This window comes from Ranitomeya variabilis, chromosome 3 (assembly GCF_051348905.1).
Source record: "Ranitomeya variabilis isolate aRanVar5 chromosome 3, aRanVar5.hap1, whole genome shotgun sequence".
In the NCBI taxonomy this organism is placed as follows: Eukaryota; Metazoa; Chordata; class Amphibia; order Anura; family Dendrobatidae; genus Ranitomeya; species Ranitomeya variabilis.
In genome coordinates, this window is record NC_135234.1 from 66,157,393 (window position 1) to 66,180,295 (window position 22,903).

Consider the following 22,903-nt stretch of genomic DNA (forward strand, 5'->3'; position numbering starts at 1 on the left):
TGAACTTTTACAGATGCAGTGATATTAACAAGCTTATTTTTATTTTATTTTTTTCGATGGAGAAAACCGGGGTGAATTGAATTTTTTATATTTTACAAGAATCATAGGGGACTTGAACCAGTGATCAGTTGATCTCTTGATGAATGGGTTTCACAGGAATATTGAGAAGGTCCCAGGCTGCCATGTCAACTCACTAGGCCACATGCAAACATTGAGTATTTGGTCAGTATTTTACATCAGTATTTGTAAGCCAAAACCAGGAGTGGGTAAAAAATGCAGAAGTGGTGCATGTGTGTCACAATATTGTAGCAGGATATCCCGGGGGTAGCAGATGACAATTTCTTGGAGATGAACCCTCAGACAATGCAGCCCCAACCCACACCTCTGATGCACAACCTCCACAATGAATGGCTGAGTGACATCAGGCTGTATAAAAATTGTTGCACAAGCAAAACATCTCTTCAAAGTAGCAAACGCCTCACAGACCGGACTGGACCATTTAGAAAAGTCCATCCCATTCCTTGTCATATCTGTAAGTGGTTTTGTTGAAAAGTTCTTCCTTATAGCAATTATTAGTGAAACCCAAAAAAGTTTGTAAAGATTTTAAGTTCTAATGACGATCCCACTCCAGTACCGCCTGGACTTTCGCCAGATCCATGCAAAAACTGGTGGACGATAAGAAACACCCCAGAAAAGGGAGATCCTGGATCAAAGAAATACATTTCTCTCATTTGACACAAAAATTATTTTCACTGAGTATTTGACTTGCCTGACATGTACCTGATGTGACTAGAGGTCCGGCGAATAAATCAATATGTCATCAAGATAAGCTACCACAAATCTAAGTGCCAGATGACAGAAAATGTCATTTACAAAGTGCTGAAAAATGGCAGGAGCATTAGTCAACCCAAATGGCATAACAAGGTTTTCATAGTGTCCCTCGGGTGTGTTAAAAGCAGTCTTCCACTCATCCCCCTCCTTAATACAGATGAGATCATAAGCCCCCCTGGGGTCCAGTTTGGAAAACCATACAGCACTGATGGTCTGAGATCCTGCATGAGAGGAAGAGGATATGGATCCCAAACCGTGATCTGATTTAGTTCTCGGAAATCTAAGCAGGGAAGTATCGCCCCCCCCATCTTTTTTCTTAACAAAGAAATATGTTGGTGCAACGAGAGATGAGGAGGGTCTGATATTACCTTAGCTAGACTTTCTGTGATATAGCCCTTCAAGGCCTGCCTCTCTGGACCTTAACAACCTGCTCTTAGGCAACTTGGCCTCAAAAATTAAATTAATGGAGCAATCATATGGTCGATGAGGTGGAAGTTCTTGACAGCCCTGTTCCAAGAACATATCTTCAAAATCACAAGTATTCCGGCAGAGACCAGGTAGCAACCCTGGCTAAACAGGTTCACATGCAGTGTTTTTGACAGTAATCACTCGAGCTTACTACTACCTGAGTCTGCAAGTCCACACAGGATTGTGCAACGTCCGCCAAGGTAGTCCAAGAACTACCGGGTAGGGCAATTCCTCTAGCACATAACAATCAATAGATTCCAAGTACATGGTCACTTTCTGCTGACGTATTTCTCGAACCACCTGAGTACCTCTGGCTTATTATAGGTATAGGCCGACGGATTATTTTCACAGATATCCTTGATAAAGGCAATGATGCCGAAACGCTGGATGGATTTATGTCTGTAATGTCCTATAAAGTCGGCTGTGAATTACACTGCAATTTTTTTTCAAATATAATTGAATTTGACGTATTGAGTGCCGAAGGTCATCATTGTAGACAGGGGAAACAGACAGGAATAGAAAACTACAATCATGTAAACACACACAAAACAACTGAGTGGAAATCAAGGTAACAGTAGGAGGGACAAACCAAATGGGAGAGTATTAAAACAAAGACACAATACCAAATCCACGCAGATATCTCCTGAAATCAACATCAATCGACTGCTACTAATTCAGACTACTCCTTCAACACTAAACCAGGAAGTAGTATGCTATCACTGGCAATATTATAGTGCAAGTGGTGAGCATATATACCCAAGAGGAGTGGCCAACCCAGAACAGCTGAGGCCATTCAGGACGGAGAGCTCCAGAAGATAGACAGAACTGGTTAACCCTTACAATAACGGAGCAAGGAAGACATGCACTGCTAATAGGAAGGTGAAACAGATCTAGTAAAGTGCAGGGGTTTGGGTAACCAGACGCCATGATCTTCTGGCCCCTCTCTGTTGAGGTATCCCCGTTACAACGTGTTTCTACTATACTTTCCTCCAATTGCTCCAACCCTGGTTTTGGCTTACAAATACTGAGGTAAAAATATCACCAACTACTTGTGATACTTGGCTTTAACATTCCAAGATCATATGACTGAGTGGCCCAGTGGCACCAAGATAGTCCCAGAGCAATACCCCAACTTTACCAGACAAAACAAGACTAGTCTCACAAAGTATCGTCACTGAACTATGGACTAGCTTTTCCAGTTTTTAGCAGCAGTCTTAGATTTCTCAGATCTTCTCATTGCAGAGCTATATTTCAGCTTTCCTCGTGTAAGCAGCAGTCTCATGAAATATAATTTGGTTATAGTCCATTTTCCCAAAACAATTTCATTTGGAGGACTTTGGTTTTGCAAAATATGTAATTTGCTGCTTTTTTTCTGACATGAAAACAGAAGACAAAATGGTCTTTTTGCACAGGTTGTTGTTTGTCTAAACTACTTTTTATAGGAACGCTCATTTCCTCCTGATTACTGGACAATTTACAAAAGGAACAATGAGCACAAACAAGCAGTGATCGTAGGTCTGCAGATTGCATTTTTTTTTAAAGGGAACCTGTAACTCCCAAAATCGAAGGTGAGCTAAGCCCACCAGCATCAGGGGCTTATCTACAGCATTCTGGAATGGTGTAGATAAGCTCACGATGTATCCTGAAAGATGAGAAAAAGAGGTTATATTATACTCACCTGGGCGGACGGTCCGATCCGATGGGCGTCGCAGTCCGGTCCGGGGCCTCCCATCTTCTTACGATGACGTCCTATTCTTGTCTTCTCGCTGCGGCTCCGGCGCAGACGTACTTTGTCTGCCCTGTTGAGGGCAGAGCAGAGTACTGCAGTGTGCAGTTTGGGTCTCTCTTACCTTTCCCGGCGCCTGCGCACTGCAGTACTTTGCTCTGACCTCAACAGGACAGACAAAGTACATCTGCACCAGAGCAGCGTGAAGACAAGAAGAGGACGTCATCTGATGAAGATGGGAGGCCCCAGACCAGACCGAAATGCCCATCGGACCAGTACCGCAGTGGGACCGCCCCTGGGTGAGTATAATATAACCTCTTTTTCTCATGTTTTAGGATACATCGGGGGCTTATCTACAGCATTACAGAATGCTGTAGATAAGCCCCTGATGCCGGTGGGCTTAGCTCATCTTCGATTTTGGGGGTGACAGGTTCCCTTTAAATAAGGAAATAAAATCACTGACTGTCGGCAGCACACCACTCGTGTAGAGAAATGTGCTGAAGACAATCAGGCAAACTGTATGGATAGAAATGATTATTCCTTCCCATTTCGTCAGCTTGTTCATGAATTTATCTACCCATGTAAACAGGTGGAAAAAAGGACTTTACAATCATTCCTGCTGATATTTCCTACCTAATGTCTCTGGGCAAAGTAATACGAAGATCGTGATACAAAAACAGGTGTAAGCACGTACCGTTACAGGTGTGCTTGTCAGGAAGCAGATAGTAGCCGTCGTCACAGGCACAGCGATAACTTCCAGGGATGTTCACACATCGCTGATTGCAGCCGCCCCTCACTTTTTCTGGATCCTCACATTCATTAATGTCTGAAATTAAAATCAAATGTTTAAAGAGAATCACGTTTAGTGGAACTAATCAGTCTAAGGCCAGAGTCACACTCCGCATTTTCTCCACCTTGAGGTTTGAAACGCGTCGCCATGTTGTTTCCTGCTCCCCACATCGTGCCATGAATTTGGATTTTTAATTGTTTAAAATACATTTTTTTCATGTTTTATAATTATTGCCAGAAGCTGGAATGTTCTCCTTTTTTGCTTATTCTTTATTAGTACAGAAAAAGACATAACATATAAAACACTTAAAAATAGGGGATAACATATGCAAAGACAGCTACAAAACTCAGGCTAGTAAAAGACAGCCCTTCCAACAGGCCAAAACCCAAAACAGGAAAGTGTCTGAGGACATCAAATATGGTAAGTAAACTGTTCCATAAGAAGGGCCAAGTCCTAAAAGGTGCACTGGCTCATTAAATATACAATTATAGAACCTAATATAACTATATTATATAAATATTTCAAACAAAATAATATTTATACTGGCAAGCAAGTAAATCAAATCCTACATGGAAAACGAGCCCATGTAAGATGAGCTGCAGACTATACAAGATGAAAAGAAATCATTCAAAGTAATTGGCACAGGTCATTAATAAAGTGACATAGTGCAAAGGCATCATAAAGTGCGGTGCAACAAAGGGCGCTACTTCAATAGTGCAATATATACAATACATATACAATATATACTGACATTAGGCACATTACTTACCTGAAGCTATGCTAAGACCAAGCATAACCATAGTGCACATGAAATGGGCTACTGAATACAACCTGAGCGCTAGCAATGGCTACTCACAATTACAATTTCCAGCACTGGGAACATTGCACACTGTTTTCTAATTCAATACATGAAGATAAATGAATATAACCTGTAACTACTTTACAGAAAACTACAAAAGGTGAACATTGGGCTGTTCTATAAAACAGCAGTGTCTGCATTTGTCTTTACAAACTCACAAGATGTCCTTATTTTTGAGGATTTGTCGTTCCTGTGAATCACTGACCTAATATTTAGTTGTTACCCACAGTTTCTTAGAACGGCCTCACATCTATGTTGCATGGAGTCACCATTGTCTGGCCCCTGTCACCTGTTATTCCAGCCCCGGATGCTTGGACTACAAGCCACAATTCTTGGGCATTTCTTGGCTTTGCCTCAGAAACGGCATTTTTAATGTCACCCCACAAGTGTTCTATCGGATTTAGGTCCGGGGTCGGCCGCTCCATAACCTCAATTTTGTTAGACTGGAACCAAGATTTTGCTCGTTTACCGTTGTGTTTGGGGTTATTTTCTTGTTGAAACCATTTCCAGGGAATGTCCTCTTCAGCGTAAGGCAACACGACCTCTTCATGTATCTGCAAACTGGTCCCTGATCCCTGGTGTGCGGTAAGTCGGTCTGGCACCATAGTAAGAGAAACCTGCCCATATCATGGTGCTTCACCACCATGCTTCACTGTCTGCAGTGTGTACTGTGGCCTGAATGAGGAGTTTGGGGATCGTTTGACGAACTGTCTGCGGCTCTTGGACCCAAAAAGAACAATTTTACTTTCATCAGTCCACAAAATATTTCTCCATTTCTTTTTAGGCCAGTTGATGTGTTCTTTGGCAAATTTGTTTTTCACTTGGAAGGATATGTGTCCTGCTTTCAATGAGCATTAAATAAAAATGTTGATACTTTAGGATTTATGTGATACGTGATAGCAAGAGCCCCAACGCACGTTTCGCATCAGGCTTCTTCATGGGAGCATTAGTTGTTTGTTTTTTTCACGAATATGTTTGCTCATTTCCGCAATTATGTAAGCAATGGAAGTTATTCTTCTTCTTACCGTGAATAAGACCAGATACCTTTATACAGTATTTCTCTACTATGTGTTTGTGTTCTGTATAGATTTAATTTGCAAAAAAAAAAAAAAAAAAGATAAAACATATTTCACTTTATGACTTGTTAATTAGGAGCCCCATGCGGGACCCCCTTTAATGCTAAGAACTGGGGGCTCTAAATCCCTGCATCGAGCCAATCCCATAAAACAGTGGGAACAGTAAGGACATATATACGCATACAGTGCCATATGTCGTCATGTAACTGAATAAATAATACTGTGTAGACTGTGTTTTTTTGCAAGATTCCTATGCATAAAAGAAGCAGTTGACTGCATTTATCTATACAGTAAAAATAATGTAGACCTCGGTATATCAGCCTGGCGCAGGTCAGAAGGGGACTCGGGATAGGGGCTGCAGGTTCGTTTCTCGTAGATTAGACAGTCGCAATATACTAGACAAGTCCATTCTTGAAGTTGATGTGTAGGAAACAGAAAAAATGGGAAAGGGTAAAGATCTGAGAGGCTATGACAAGGGCTAAACTGTGATGTCTAGACACTGGGTCAGAGCTCCTTGAAAGCGGCGGCCCTACACAATATTAGACAGGTGACTGTAATGTTATGGCTGTCAGTGTTCATCTGGACATGTCCCTATACTGAGTCATGACATTCAGACAGAAAACATCCATTATTTACATTGCTGGCTGCAATCATGGGGCTAGATGACATTGCACAATAGCAGAAAAGGTTTTTATAGAAAAAAAGCAACCTTTATTTTATTTTCATGACATAGCTAACTAGCTGTATTTCTAACAAAAAGGGAAAGGACTTTTACAACAATTAATCCATAGAAACAGATGAGCTGTGTCTTAAATCTGTAAAAAATAAATTACAGATTACTTAGAAAAGTTAAATTAAAGGGGCTTTGACACAAGCAGAGTACATTTTCATCAATAGATCTGGAATAATAATAATTTCCGCAATTGAATGATTTTTTTTAATGTCCCTGTGCTGAGATAATCTTATAAATGCCCCTGCTGTGTACTGTGTAATGGCCGTGTCTGACTGTGCAGGAACATGGTCTGATCATACCACAGCTCCTGAGCAGGGGAGGAAGCAGAAGAGAGTATACAGACAGGACAGCACGGGATAACAGTTGATGCTTTATGTGAAGCACTTCCCTGCCTGTTTCGAAGCACTGTTTTACCTCACAATCATCTGTGATCCCCTGATGACACGGCCATTACACAGTACACAGCAGGGGCACATTTCTAAGATTATCTCAGCACAGGAAAAAAAATTTAATTACATCCAATTGTGGAAATTATATATATTCAAAGATCTATTCATTAAAATGTTGACTAAAATTAAGTTTGTTTATGGGAGACGTCATTTAAGTGGTTCTATGCTATCCATAGAATATAATCACTTTTGCGACTGCAATTGTGACCCTCTTATTTGGAGTACTGGGTACAGTCCTTCCTTTGAACATTCTCACTAGCGCAACATAATATACCTCCTTAACATCTATGCAAAACACCAGGCAGGCTGCTCCCTCAGTTATTAACTGCAGCGTAATGTCTTATCACCTGATAGTATAATGTGCCCACATATTCCTCCATACAGTATACTTGTTCCCAAATAGTTCTCCATACAGTATTATGAGCCCCAGATAGTTCTCCATACAATATTATGGACCTCCGATAGTCCTCCATATAGTATTATGGGCCCCACATAATCCTCCATACAGTATTATGGGCCCCTTATAGTGCTCCATACAGTATAATGCACCCCATGTAGTCCTTCATACATTTATTTTTATGAACTCCATATAGTCCTCCATACATTATTATGGGCCCCACTTAGTCATCTGTACATTATTATAGTCTCATGTAGTCCTCCATACAGCACTGTAAAATGGACATCACATTAAAAATAAATAAATACTCACCTTTCCCTGTTCCTACCCACCGCTCCGGTCTCTGCAGCGCATCTTCTGACCCTCTGCACTGCTCAGCACGCTGAGATATCACAGAGCTTACACGCAGAGGGGGAATGATGGGAGAAGAAGCATCAGCTGACGGCTCCCTCTCCTGTGTTTGTTTTCAAATGGACCAGGACCAGTAGGATGCTGGTCAGAGGTGGGCCCAATGCTGACACCGGGCCGCCCCATCTTACGGGCCCCATAGCAGCAGTATGGTCTGCCAGTGGTATGCCACTGCCTTACTGAAAGAATCTGCTGCAGTCCCATGCTGTCCTGTCTGTATACTCTCTTTTGCTTACTCCCAGGCCCAGGAACTGTATATTATAATTACATTTACTCATCTTTTTTTAACACAGCATATTGTACTGTACATAAAAAAAATCCATACCTATGAGGAGAGCGAGACAGAAAGTGTCACTGACCTTCATCACAACGCACTCCCCTCCAGCCGGGTTTACAAACACAGGTAAAATCTCCTTTCCCATCCTTGCATTCCTTATATCCATCTTTATTACATGGTAATGGCTTACACTGGTCGGGAAGAGCTATGAAATAAATGTGATACATAAATATGCAAACTGGGTCAGAATGAAAACTTAAAGAGTAAGCGACATTTCAATGTTTTTTTTTTTCATAAATATCACGTCAAAATAAGCAGCTTTGTAATATATTTTATCAGAGACATCTGCTTCTGTTGCCTCCTGAGCTGATCTCAATTTTTTCTCTGGTGAAGTGGTAAAAGTTGGTGCTCATAAAGTTCTATGGAGAACTGTACCTGTGGTTTCAGAAGAACCTGCAGCATAATGTCTGTGTGTTCCTCTAGCTCCTCCCCCTCCATAGAATTTTAAAAGCACCAACTGTCATTTCTCTCAGTAATGGGAAAATGTATATTCCGTGAATGCAGATTTTACCTGTGAATTGAGAGTGAATGGTCAGTCCAGGAAGAGAAAGAAGCAGATTTCTCTGATAAGATATATTACAAATTTTCTTATTTTCCCGTGTACTATTGATTTATGAAAAAATATTATAACAACAGTTTTAATAAAAGGGCGGCTTTTGCTATAGCGGACACGGCTTTCCTATGTATAAGATTAAACTCCCCTGATGAATTTCTGGTGAGTTTTTGATGCTACGTATATTTGCTGCTTGAAAACCGCAGCGTCTTACAGTTCCAGCAAAGTGGATGGGATAATAGAAATTTCCTTCCCACTGTGCTTTTTTTAAACTGACCTGCGGTACGTGTTTGAAATCTGCAAAATGTCAATTTCTCTTGTAACTACACTGTATAAATAAAGTTTTGTCAAAGCCAAAGACCAGGAAGTATCAAAAACAAACAGCTTTATTTAAGACATGACACACCAAAACGAGGCAAAAACGCAGCGTCAAAAATGCATATAAAAAACACTGTAAAAAATGCGAAGAAAAACCACAAGTTACCTAATTTACATAATAGGTGCAGAAATAGTGCAGAATATTGGCAACATCAAAAACTCACCAAAAGTTCATAGTGGGAACGTAGCCAAAGGCTCCTATATCAATAAAGTTTTGTCAAAGACAAATAAGAGGTAGTATCAAAAACAATGTAGCTTTATTTATACCACGGTATATCAAAAAGAGACAAAAACCACAGAGTCCAAAATGTGGACATGTAAAAAAGTGCACTCAAAAGAGGAATGAAAAAAATAAAGGCAACCTAAATTACTTAATAAGTGCAGAAATTCTGCAACATCAAAAACTCACCAAAAATTGTGGAAAATAGCCTAACACCGTACATTTATTTCAAGGGTGGCATGTAATACGGTACACAGCAGCCACTGAAGGAGAAATGTATGGCCCGACGTGGCTTTTCTGGTGAGAACAGCTTCTATTTCCTTTCACCTTAGCTATTGATGACCTATCCTTAGGGTATTTTCATCAATATCATATTGTCGGGGTCTGACATTGGAGACCTCCTCAATCATTCCCCTTGAGAAAGCGGGTCTATATACACCCACGAAACGCGCGTCGGGGACTGTTGGGGTATCCACACCCAGTCCAGGACTCCCTTATTCCTGCTCTTGGTAAGCACGATGTACTCCCTGCTGTTGATATGATGTTCATATGATAGAATGTAGTGATAAACTACCGCAGGGCAACGTAGCTTGCTATTGATGTGCAATTTACGACTGCACTTGCACCTTATTAAATGCAATATTTGCACAAAATGATCAGGGATAATCGTTGGAGCCTGTACTGTATGCTCTCCTGCATTTAATTTTGTGATTTCTTCTTTTTTTATTGTTCTTATTTAGTATATAATTTTGTGATTTTTTTGTGAATAAAATTTTCTATTTTTATACCAAATTGCTCCTAAATTTCTCCTGGTTTATACACTCAATCAGCTATTTGCAGGCCCTGCAGCGGCAAAAAGTAAATATTTTACAGAGCAGGGAAACCTCAACATCAGACATTGTGTAGTAGCTTTCCCAAGTACTGCAGCTCAGATCCCATTCACTTCAATAAGAGCTGCATTACCAGTGAACAGCCTTTATTTAATGTGCGGAGCTGTAGTTCTTAACTGCAAAAAATGCTTATTTCTGGCCACTATGGGACACGGAAACAGTTGATCATTGGGGGTGTAAGGTATCGGACACCTAGCGACCTTATAGTGATGATCTATCTAAGAATACAGGAACAAAAATGTCTTTATACGGTGTTAGGCAGTCGATGGAATAATAAAAATTGAGAGTCCTCAGAGGTGTTATCTCATAATGACTCACCTCACTTACTCATTAAAAGGTATCACCTCTGAGGGCTCATTTTTATTCTAAGGATAGATCATCAATGTCGAAATCTTTGACCACCGTCGTTTTGTCACACTTTGATAATAGCACAATACTTTGATTAAATCCTGTGTATATGTAGACACATTTTCTATTCAGGTTCATGATGTCTTTTCTATCAGTCATTCACTTATTAAAATAATTCTAAAGTTCTATCAGTCACCTAAAAAAATCAAAAGCTCTGTGTAAATCCATAAGTCTAAGTTCACACAAACTTATTTAAAAAATGGTCTGATTTTCAACATCTCCGTTGTTATCTGCATGTAATCCGTATGGGACCTGTATGGGATCCGTTTTTATACATCAGCAGTTGTTAAAACTTACAAGACCAAATACAGTGTTCAATGTTAAATAATTGCAATGTATCAGTAAAAATTGGATGTTGAATGGTTGATCCCTGTGGGAACCAATTTTTGTGTGCACCCATAGACTTGAGTAAATGAGTCTCATCTGACATCTGGAAGAAAAAAAGGTTTTTTTCACGCGCAGTTTCGGTCTTTGAAAAAAAAAAAGGTCCAATTGAATAACCTTGGTCCTAGTGCTTTTCATGGACAGCCCTCGGATCGAAAATATGGTTGTGTGAACTTCCCCTAAGGAATTATCTAGAAATACTGTAGGGCCCCTTAACCTTCTATGAATGGGATATTAGGGCTCCGTACAACTTTCATCATGTGTACTCATGTACATAAAGAAATAATCTACAAACCATTAATGCAAGATCTCAGATCGGCGGGTCCATCAAAATTCAAGTAACTAGTCTTATCATCTTTATCTCGATAATTTCCAATGCATGCTGTAAAAGATAAAACATGGATACTTAAAAAAATCAAACAAAATGTTACAGAAAATAGGCCATTAATGTGTGCTTCACCTCTGTTGATCAGTATTTTACCTCAGTATTTGTAAGAAAAATCAGGAGTGGGACAATCAGAGGAAAAGTATAATAGAAACACATCATCACTTCTGTATTTATCACCCACTCCTGGTTTTGGCTTACAAATACTGAGGTAAAATACTGACCAAATACTGAACACGTGACCGTGGCCTAAGTGAGCTGGGCTTGGGCTCAAGTGCCGGACACAAGGAGAATGTGAATGCGCTCCTTCCTTATGGTGATCATAGCAGAAGTATTAGAAGTTGCATCTACCACAAATGAAAACATTAATATTATAATGCACCTTAACCATTAGCCCTACTTACCCAAATATTTTGGATAAAAGTATTCCTAAAATAAAAAACAAACAAAAAGATTATTATAAATATATTATTCTAAACATTAATTCAGATAACAAAAAAAAATAATATTTTTGAAAGTCAAATATTAAAGTGGTTGTCAACTACTCGGACAACCCCTTCTCTAGTACCCTATTCTCCCATGTAAAATAAAAACAGCCTATACTGACCTCCGATGCCGGCGCTGTTCAAACGATGGCGGCGCCTGGTTGTCCCGGGACTCGCGGCACATTGTTATGTCCCATGAGAACTGACATCCAGAAAAAGTGAGAGAGAAGCGGCAGTTCTCACTTTGGACATCAGTTTTGCCTGAAGCTGCCTGTTAGGCTACGTTCACATTTGCGTTGCGTCGGGCGCAGCCGCGGCGACGCATGCGTCATGCGCCCCTATATTTAACATGGGGGGGCGCATGGACATGCGTCGTGTTGCATTTTGTGACGCATGCGTTTTTTTGGCGCAAGCGTCAGGGCGCAGAGGATGCAGCATGTTGCATTTTTTTTGCGCTAAAAAAATGAACGCATGCGTCACAAAACGCTGCATTTTGCTGCGTTTTACATGTGTTTTACATGTGTTTTGCGTGCGTTGTGTGTTGCGTCGCCGACGCAGCACACAACAACGCAAATGTGAACGTAGCCTTAGTAATACACCAGCCCCGGGAGACCCAGCACTGATGTCGCCAGAATGGTGAAGTGAATACAGGTTGGTCTTATTTTACTTTGCGGGTGTTATCCGAGCATGCACCAGTCATAATCGAGTATTTTTAGGGTGCTCCAAAAAAATGCTCGAGTCGCCTCTGCTGCATCTCGCAGCTGTTTGACAGCCGCAACACATGCAGTAATTGCCTGTTTATTACGCAATCCCCGCATGTGTTGGTGTTGTGGAATAGCTGCGATACATGCAACTGAGGCGAGTCGAGCATTTTTTTCAAGCAAGATGAAAATACTCAATTAAGACACGAGCATGCTCGGATTACTTCTTATCTCAGCACGTTCACTCATCACTAGTAAATATCACTATTTAGACTAGCAAAGTGTTAATAACTTATACGCTACCATCACTCTGTTCAAACATCAGACGGAGTCACAAAGGTAGGACCCCAGCAATTGGCAAGATGTTACTATCTTTTCCAGACCAGATTTATCTGTGACGGATTTACAATTTACATGTATATTGCCCGCTTCAAATTTTTCTTTGCGAAACAATAATACCCACAGCAAAGCAATATTTAAAAAGAATCAACCGGCAGAAAAATTACTGTTGGTGTACCCCAGGCATGGCCGAACAGTTGAGTGCACCTTCCCACATACATGTTTTCCATTTATCTCAGCCCTTCTATGACTAAAAAGTCATAGCTGTCAATCGAGGAAGATGGGGCGGAAATGAAAACATCTAGGTAGGAAGGTGCACTGAGATTTTTGGCCATGCCAAGGGTTCACCAAATGCCTGTACTTGAATTAAAGGGAGTCTATCAGCACAAAATAACTGTTCAAATCATCAAGGGAAAAAGTGTGAAAAAAGAACAGACCTTACCGTCTCAGGGTTATTCTCAAAAATCTCCCGGGCTTCTTCTTTATTACACAATTCTTCGATACATTCTCGCTCAAGGTCCCCACCTTTACTCTCTTCAAAAAATGAATTTGCTCTCTTTTTTCGTATAAGAAATTGTGATGCAGCCTGAGAAGACAAAACTATATCCAGGAAACTAAGTTACATCGAAATTTAATGAAGCTATCAAGAAATTAAAAAAACAAGTCTGGTATTTTGATATGGCTGTGTTCACATTTACCTCAGAGCCTGTGTTTCCGATTCCTTCAAATTTGACAAGGAAAACATGGCTCCCTGTCAACACTTCACTCTAAACTAATGTCACTGTTAGGCGCAGTGAGATGGCTGTATTATCGGACCGAGATCGGAACGCAGTACACAGACTGGCTGGTGGCTCTCCCGACCCGAGCTTGACAGCTGCATGGAAACATAAGACACTGTCATGCACAGGAGAGCCGCCGTCCAGCCGAGTCTTAAAATCTTGCATGCACAGGCTCTCAAGAAAAAGGGTAGAACTATTGGACTCCTAGAAAAGTTGGAAAATCTACTAGAATCTTCCCAAAAACTGTCGGAATCTGAGTGCTTTTATATGGCCTTCTTTGTTTGGCATGGCTTTAAAAAAAAAAAAAAATCCTATATTACCTGTCCTAAAAGTTGACAACTATAGTTAAAAGTGTATGTATACATACATCTACTATGTCTGCTAATAAACCATAGAAATACATATAAAAAATATATCGAGTCTCCTTCGAAAACCATCCAACAAACGACTATAATTATACTACAAAGCAGCCTCCATGTAGACCTGGCTATTCTTCATTCATGCCCAACTTTTGCCTGACTGCTAAGAAAAGGTTATACATTTGGAAAAAGGGTTAAGACAGCAGGGAAAGGTCATATATGGCCGCTGGGTTGATGAACTACAGATAGGAATGCTGACACTTCTGCCCTAGAGTGTCTTCTGCATCTTCTACACATCCCTCCTCCTGTCAATTAAAGAGCTCTGAGAGTCTTTAGAGGGTTCATGTTATTAGTTTACACTGCTTGGAGCCCCCAGCATGTGTATTAAAATGTGATTCCCTGACCCAGGACAATTTAGCTATTAGTATGAGTGGAAGGTGACTACAAAGAGAGTCTAGCACTCAGGAGCACCCTGAGGAGGAGCACCCTCCATGTTTATGTATGACACAGACAATAAACTGATTTTGGAACTGCTTTTCTGTCATTTGGATTGCCCAACACTGAAATGAAGCACTTACTGACAGGTTCACCCCCAGCTGACCGCTCGCACGGGGTCATAGCAACAAGATACTGTGTGATTAGCTTATCTTCATGGAACCAAAGCTTCATTGTCCAAAGTGGACAAAATCTTTAAAATGAACCCAACAGCTGTTTCATGGGGCCCGAACCATGAGCAGCATTATTTAGATACCGGCTCTGATATTGCAGCCAAGTTTTACTTTGAAACGTTACAGCCGAGGATGACGCAACGAGTCCAAAAGCACGATCCCCAGCAGCTTCTCCCTGCCCCTATACTCTTTGCTGGCAGGTCTCATCTAATACCCAAACATAGGGAGAAACCTGCCAGTCAAGGGCAATGGGGCAAGGAGAATCAGCCGGGGACCTTCCTAGACTAGTCACCTGAGATGCAACGCATAGTCCCTGCCCAATTTTTATAAGTTTTCTCTGAAACATAAAAGAGTAAAACATGCAATGACGCAGCCGGTCTCTGATTCATGCTAATTGTGGTTTATGTCACTTTTAAAGGCTCTTCAGTGACAGATAAGCTTTAAACATTGGGCCGGATATGCTAAAAAATCACCAGACCATCTCATTTGTATTGGACGAAAAATGTTGTCAGAGCCAAAAAGGATCCAGCTTGTTAAATTGCAAAGCCTGATCCTTTTGTTTTCTTGAGAGATAAGTTGCGGGGGTGACTGGAACTAGCTTAAAGCATCGGTTCAATGGACTATGATGCATCGACAGACCGCGTTTCTCCTGACCCGAACTTTACAGCCTCATAAGCATAGATGCATACTCAGGCCATGCTTCACTGACATCTGATTGAGGCTTAAAGCCGATATCGGCAGGATACAAGTCATTCTATTGTGTATGGGGGCCTCACAATTATCCTCTGACAGATGATACTGGAGGAGAGAAAAATACGGTTGTTAGAATTTCAACTGCGGGTCCTTTTATTCTGTGCTGAGATATGTATGGAGCAGCAGAGTGTGCACGTGTATGGAGCAGCAGAGTGTGCAGGTGTATGGAACAGCAGAGTGTGCACGTGTATGGAGCAGTAGAGTGTGCACGTGTATGGAGCAGTAGAGTGTGCATGTGTATGGGGCAGGTGGGGGAAAACGTGAACCATGAAGAACAACCTAAATGCACAAATGCATGACTGCAAAATGGGGGCACAGAGACAAGGGAGCTAATGAATCCCACATTGTAGGCATAATAGTAAAAGATGCATATCAAATCATGGTAAACAACCAAAGGATATATGTGGGAAAGTCTGCAATGTAGACTACATATAAATGAGCCACGGACACATGGTAGGCACTACAGAAATGTGCAGATAACTAGCATATGAGTGTATAGAATAGGTACCATGGCATCACAGTATTACCTCAAGTGAGTGGCAGACAGGGGCTCCCTGGGCCCGTGCGTCCACTCCAATGCGCGTTTCGGATGCTTATCCTTCGTCAGGGCGCAAGTGTATGGAGCAGTTGAGTGTGCGTGTGTATGGAGCAGTAGAGTTTGCATGTGTATAGAGCAGTAGAGTGTGCATGTGTATGGAGCAGTTGAGTGTGCATGTGTATGGAGCAGTTGAGTGTGCATGTGTATGGAGCAGCTGAGTGTGCGTGTGTATGGAGTAGTAGAGTGTGCATGTGTATGGAGCTGTAATGTTGGTGTGTATGGAGCAGTTGAGTGTGCAAGTGTATGCAACAGTTGAGTGTGTGTGTATGGAGCTGTAGTGTGCGTGTGTATGGAGCAGTTGAGTGTGTGTGTATGGTGCAGATGACTGTGCGTGTGTATGGAGCTGTAGTTAGTGTGTATCGAGCTGTAGTGTACGTGTGTATGGTGTATGTGTATGTATATGTATGTGTATTCAATAATAATTTGTATTTTTATAATTATGCTCACAGTTTCTGATTTTTGGGATATTATACACCACAGTTCTCTGTAGGAACTGTGTGATGGAGCTGTAGCGTGTGAGTATGTATGGAGCTGTAGTGTATGTGTGTATGGAGCTGTAGAGTGTGTGTGTGTATGGATCTGTAGTGTGTGTGTATGGATCTGTAGTGTGTGTGTATGGATCTGTAGCGTGTGCGTGTGTATGGAGCTGTAGGGTGTGTGTGTGTATGGATCTGTAGTGTGTGTGTGTGTATGGATCTGTAGCGTGTGCGTGTGTATGGAGCTGTAGCGTGTGTGTGTATGGAGCAGTTGAATGTGTGTGTGTATGGAGCTGCAGAGTGTGCGTGTGTATGGAGCTGCAGATTGTGCGTGTATATGGATCTCTAGTGTACGTCTGTATGATGCTGTAGAGTGTGCGTGTGTATGGAGCTGTGGAGTGTGTGTGTGTGTATGGAGCTGTAGAGTGTGCATGTGTATGGAGCTGTAGAGTGTGTGTGTATGGAGCTGTAGAGTGTGTATATGGATCTCTAGTGTATGTCTGTATGATGCTGTAGAGTGTGCGTGTGTATGGAGCTGTAGAGTGTGTGTGTGTATGGAGCTGTAGAGTGTGTGTGTATGGAGCTGTAGTGTGTGCATGTGTATGGAGCTGTAGAGTGTGTGTGTATGGAGCTGTAGAGTGTGCATGTGTATGGAGCTGTAGAGTGTGTGTGTGTATGGAGCTGTAGAGTGTGTGTGTGTGTGTATGGAGCTGTAGAGTGTGTGTGTATTGAGATGTAGAGTGTGTGTGTGTGTGTATGGAGTAGTAGAGTGTGTGTGTATGGAGCAGTAGAGTGTGCGTGTGTAGGGAGAAGTCGGGAGAGATTACTATCTAAAAGGCTGCCTTTATTTTTTTATGTATTTTTTCACTACTTCCACATTCCCGTTAATAAGTGCAGCATAAATTCAGAAGGATGATCCAACATAATGAGCCCAATAGTCACAGGAAATGAGAGAAGCAATCTAAAAACGCTAATTACATGGTAAACAAAATCATCGTATAAAAAACAAATAAACAAAAACACAAGATATAAAGAGATGATAAACAACAGGATGTCAATGGACAATAAAGGAACAGTGTGCATACATGGTGGTCTGTTACAGGCCGCACACTATCAGCTCATAGCACTGTGTCCACTTCGCCCTCAGCATACACAAATGTACTTTGGATTATATTTCGGCCAGAGACTGAGATGCATATAATGCTCTTATATCTCTGACTCCGCAGTTCCTATTAGAGATTCCTGGATGATTACAAAACTCTGACTCTTAGTGTTTATCCCTATTATTACCATGATACACAACATGTAGTGGAACAAGACACAAAGAGAAAGAAGGAATATACTTACAAGTCCGCCCTTCACACAGGGAAGTAATGAAGAGTGAGGAGGCCAGCAGGACCAGGGTGCTCATTAACATCATGATCCGTTAGAATAGAGGAGCCTGCTATGGCCAGGCCTGCACAGCACTGTGTGAGCTCAGCCCAGCCTCTCATCCACCACACTGGCTGGGGGGAGCTCAGATGCACAAGCTGGAGAAAGGCCCAATGACTCCAGGGCTTTTCCAGGAAACATCCCTCCCCTGACATGACAAGTACACAAACACCATGGGATCAGGTATCCACATGGACTCTTCTGACTTATCGGAACAGTGGGAATTGCAAAACATCTGGGTATTTGTATTAAGCAACTCTCCCAGTTCGCACAGGCAGCTTGTGCGGATAAACTGACTGCATGGACTTTTATCTTAAAGGAGTTCTGTGGGATTAACATTTATGGCTCAATCTGTTATTTCATTTGCGTGTTTTTTGTTTTTTCAAGAAATGTTGGTGTTTTCACTGGCGCCTTATTCTTCTTTTAATTTGTGCCTTTTTTAAAGTCTATTTTATGTGTACACAAAAGTCTTAGTTACTTACCAGTAATGGTATTTTTATGAGCTCATGACAGCACCACAAGAGAGGGGATCCGCCCTTCAAGGACAGGAAACCTACAGACATAAAAGGGCAGCACCTCTCTCCCGCATCAGTTGGATTACAGAGCACGAGAGGACCTCCATGGTTAGTTGCCCATCATACATTATTCCAGACACCAAATAATTTCTCACATGTGCTTATGCAGAAGTAAAGAAATGCTCACCCACACGTCAAGGGGGAGGGGAATATAAGGATGCTGTCATGGGCTCCGAAAAATACCGATACCGGTAAGTACCTAAGACTTTATCCTGAAAGGACACAAATAAAGAATTATCTGAGTAGGCATCTCCTGACATCTAGTGAAAGGAGCCTTGCCTCCTTCTGATTCCTAGGGTTGGCACAGAAGGAAGGAAGAACAATCGCCTGCATTCTGTGAAATTTAGAGGCTACTTTTGGCAGGTAAGACAGATCCGGCTTCAAGATAACCCTATCTTCCAGGAACTGGGTATTTGGTGGAAGTCTGGAAAGGGCCTGAATGTCACTAACCCTAAGGGCTGATGTTAATGCAACAAGAAGGGCTATCTTATGGGAAAGAACTTTTATTGGGGTTGTGTCAATGGGCTCAAAGGAAGATTCTGTCAACGCTGTTAGAACTAGGTTTAAATCCCAAGGCATCATTTCTTCTTTAAGGATGGGCCTTGACCTAGCCGATGCTCTAATAAACCTAGCCACCCAATAATTGCCAGCCAGTTCACAATTATATAGGGCCCTCAGAGTCGATACCTGGACTTTAAGGGTGTTCGTGGATAGTCTCATCTCTAGGCCCCTTTGTAGGAATTCCAAAACCTACCATATCTGAACCTCTCCCCCAATCTCTGCATTAGAGGCCGATAGAAACTTATTCCAGGTTCTGGCATATATCTTTGCTGTGGATACCTTCCTACCCTGAAGTGGCCACCAGATTATGGGAAAACCCTTTCCCCATCAACAGCGCCCTCTCAAATTCCACACCGTCAGATGTAGACTGGAGACTCGTGGATGGAAGATTGGTCTTTGGGAGAGAAGATATGGGAGTTCTGGAAGAACCCATGGATTGGTGATGGACATTGTCCTCAGCCAGGAAAACCATGGCCTTTTGGGCCAAAAGGGGGTGATTAAGATAACTCGTGGCCTGTCAAACTGGATCTTTTTCAACACCAACGGAATCAGAGCTATTGGGGGAAAAGCATATGCCAGACTTCATGAAGTCCCATGGAATCAGCAGAGCATCTACTCCCTGTGGACCTTCTCTGGGGTTTAGAGAACAGACCCAATGCACCCTCCTGTTCCCCCTGGTGGCAAAGAGGTCTATATCCGGACATCCCTACATCTGCACAATTTGGTTGAAGATGGTTCGGTTTAACACCCATTCTCCCTGCCTGAGTTGGTTGCGGCTTAGGAATCTGCCTTCATGTTTTCTTTTCCTTTCATGTGCCCCCCCTTCCCCCTGAGGAAGCAAACTTGTGTGTTTGTGAAACATACATCGGGGTTGACCGCTGCTCCCGTGCTGCTACTACAATGGGTAAATGTTAATTTGATATTATTGCGATATTGCATTCATGCATCTTGCATCAGTGCCCCCCTCCAGCGGTTCTTTTTGACCGCTGTGATTGTCTGCAGAGGGTGCATTGTGCAAACACATGCAGGTTATACCTTATTAGCAACTTACCACCGAACCGCTCTCTGCTTCTTCTCAGTGGGGGATTGCAACCCTGAGTCCCATAGTGGATTAACGATAAAGCAGTCAGCGACTGTTTGTGTGGCTTGTTTACCCTTGTCCTTTTACATTTGGGTTTGCATTGGTCTCTATCACGTCTGGGTGATGGTCATTTTTTCTCCTCATCATTCTGATCTCATATGTGTCTTGTTTAAATTATAATAAAGTTGTACCTTTTAGTAGTGGACTGTTTCTCCTCCTTTTTTTTTTTCTCATATCTATTTCAAGTCTATACTACACTTAAAATTCATGGGGATATTTAGCACATTGTTGCTTTACGCTTAAAATGCAATATTGGAGATTTTTTGCATCTGCACAATTTGGTTGAAGATGGTTCGGTTTAACACCCATTCTCCCTGCCTGAGTTGGTTGCGGCTTAGGAATTTGCCTTCATGTTTTCTTTTCCTTTCATGTGCAGAGGGGATAATGACAGCAGATGAGTTTTGGCTATTTGGAATATTCGATCCGCCACATCCATTAGAGACCTGGATCAGGTCCTTCCTTCATTCCAGGTCACCTGATTGTCGGAAAGGATTCTGACATGCTGACCCTGTAAGGACATAAGGAGCCGTCTTACTGTTAGACAAACCACTAATCTCAATCCCTGTCCACGTCTCCTGGACCATCACCTCCCCAAGATGGGCCTCCAACCCCTGGGGCTAGCATCCGTAGTGACAATCCGGGAAATATAGTTTGGCCAGGGAACCCTCATGGACAAGCTTGTCAAATTTAACCACCAAAGAAGGGATTGTATCGTAGAGGGGGACAGAGAGAATCTTCCTTCAAGGCACCCTCTAAGCAAATGGTCGTTACATAACACTTCCCACTGTAAGGCCCTAGTATGGAATTGGGCCCACCGGACAGCCAGAATACAGGAAGTGAGTGACTCCTAAGGGACATAGAGGGATTATTCACTGCCTTTAAAATTTGACGTTGAACACCCTCTAATTTAGGCACGGGTAGTCGACACTCCTGAGTCTTGGAGTCCACCACAAGACTCAGGAATTCCTGCACCCTTAAGGGTTGAAAATGTGACTTTTTAAGATTCAAAAGCCATGCCAACCCTTATAAAGTATACATAATGTCCTCCACCTGTCTAGTGCAATGAAGGACCGAACTGCCTACTATTAAGAAGTCATCCAAATAGGGGACAATCACAACATTTTGTTCATGGAGATGTGCCATGACTCTGCAAACACGTTAGTAAAGACCCTTGGGGCAACAGCGAGACCAAACGGAAGGGCTTTAAACTGGAAATGTCTAACCGTACTCCCTAGTGTCACAGCCACTCTAAGGAACTGCTGGTGATCTGCGTGTATAGGTATGTGGTAGTATGCGTCCTTGAGATCCAATACTGCCATAAAGCAATTTTTAAAGAGAAATTTTATTGCTGACCTAACGGACTCCATCTTAAAGTGGCGCACTATCAGGAACTTGTTCAGACCTCTCAGATTAATAATGGTCCGAAAGGAATCGTCCAGTTTCCTAATCAAAAAGAGGGGCGGAATAGTACCCCCTTCCCCTTTCTGACATGGGAACCTCCACCAAGAACGCCTTGCACCATAGTTCTAGGACTTCTGACTCCAGAGCCTGCTGTTCCACAGATGAGGAACGAGTGGGCTTTGTCATAAATTTGTCCTGCGTTATTGAACGGCAATCCAGCCTTAGGTCTGATCTAATTAGATTATGGATCCAGTTACTATTTGATATCCTTGACCAGGCCGGGTAGAAGGCAGACAGCCTTCCCTCTACTTGGGCCAGCAGTCATTGGGGAGGTTTCCTGTGATCTCGGGAGGAGCGAAACATGTACCCTCTAACTTTTCTTTTTCTGTTGTCCCATCCGGGCTTGTCTCTGGGAGGTTTTCTATGGCTGAATCTTTAACTATTGAAGGAATGTCCGTAGGAAGGGATCGACAGGTTTGGAAACTTCGTTTTATTGTCTCCTGCCTTTTCCAGGAGTTCATCCAACACCGGCCAGAACAAGTGTTCCCCTTCACAAGGGATGGCGCACAGCTTTGACCTGGCCTGGACGTCCCCTGGCCACACTTCCTTATTTTCACCTTACGGACACGTTCCTGGGACGTTTACTGATTCCCTAACCTCTGCCCTAACGATCTTTCTTAGGCTGGAAGTGAAGTCTGGCGTCTTTTCCACAACTATCTGCTGAATACACAACCGGCAGTCTCTTCCCATAAGAATATGGCAGTAAGGTACTGCACTCATTATGCTTGGTGTTAGAGGTACACTTCTTCCCCAAGCAGAAAAAATTAGGAGAGCCATAGGGAAGACTACATCACCGTGTGAACTTTCACGAAGATCATTTACCAGTGAGGTGTAACTGAATGGTACCGGATTGCATGGGGGACACACCTCAGCCAAAGGATCCTCCCTCCAGTCTGCTGGCACTCCTCTGACAGAACCTCCTTTCACCCACACGACCACCTCCTGAGCTGCTGCGCGATCGTCGCTGGGTCACTTGCAAGTGGGGCTCCCCAGTGCGCTGCTGCTGTGCAGGTGAATGCTGCACCTGCTCCTCTGGCGACTCCATAATACCTTGCTGCGATTATGGGTCTGGAAGCACCTGGTCTCGTCCTGGTCTGCTTAAATATCCTAGGCCACTCCCCCGATCCGGCACCCCCGGTCAGTAGGTGTTCCATGTGGTCTGCAGGTGCTTTCTCCCCTGGGGTCTGTAGGAAGGGCCCCTGCCCCTGTGACCATGCCCCCCGCTGCTGGCTGATAATGCAGACCCGAATGGCCACAGACCGGCGACCCCCTGGACGTGCCTGC

The 22,903-nt window shown here is 42.5% G+C and overlaps 1 protein-coding gene across 1 annotated transcript in view; it reads right to left on the reverse strand.

Annotated features, from left to right (window-relative positions):
* The window catches only part of PROS1 (protein S), a 71,781-nt gene extending 53,750 nt beyond the window's left edge, over positions 1 to 18,031 (reverse strand). Inside the window, exons 1-6 of the mRNA XM_077294093.1 lie at positions 17,798 to 18,031; positions 13,260 to 13,417; positions 11,697 to 11,721; positions 11,203 to 11,289; positions 8,097 to 8,219; positions 3,720 to 3,851 (exon numbers count right to left, since the gene is read on the reverse strand). Of these exons, the coding sequence (XP_077150208.1) occupies positions 3,720 to 3,851; positions 8,097 to 8,219; positions 11,203 to 11,289; positions 11,697 to 11,721; positions 13,260 to 13,417; positions 17,798 to 17,870 (598 nt within the window). The 5' untranslated portion in view covers positions 17,871 to 18,031. The remainder of the gene's footprint in view (positions 1 to 3,719; positions 3,852 to 8,096; positions 8,220 to 11,202; positions 11,290 to 11,696; positions 11,722 to 13,259; positions 13,418 to 17,797) is intronic.
* Between the last annotated feature and the right edge of the window lie 4,872 nt (positions 18,032 to 22,903).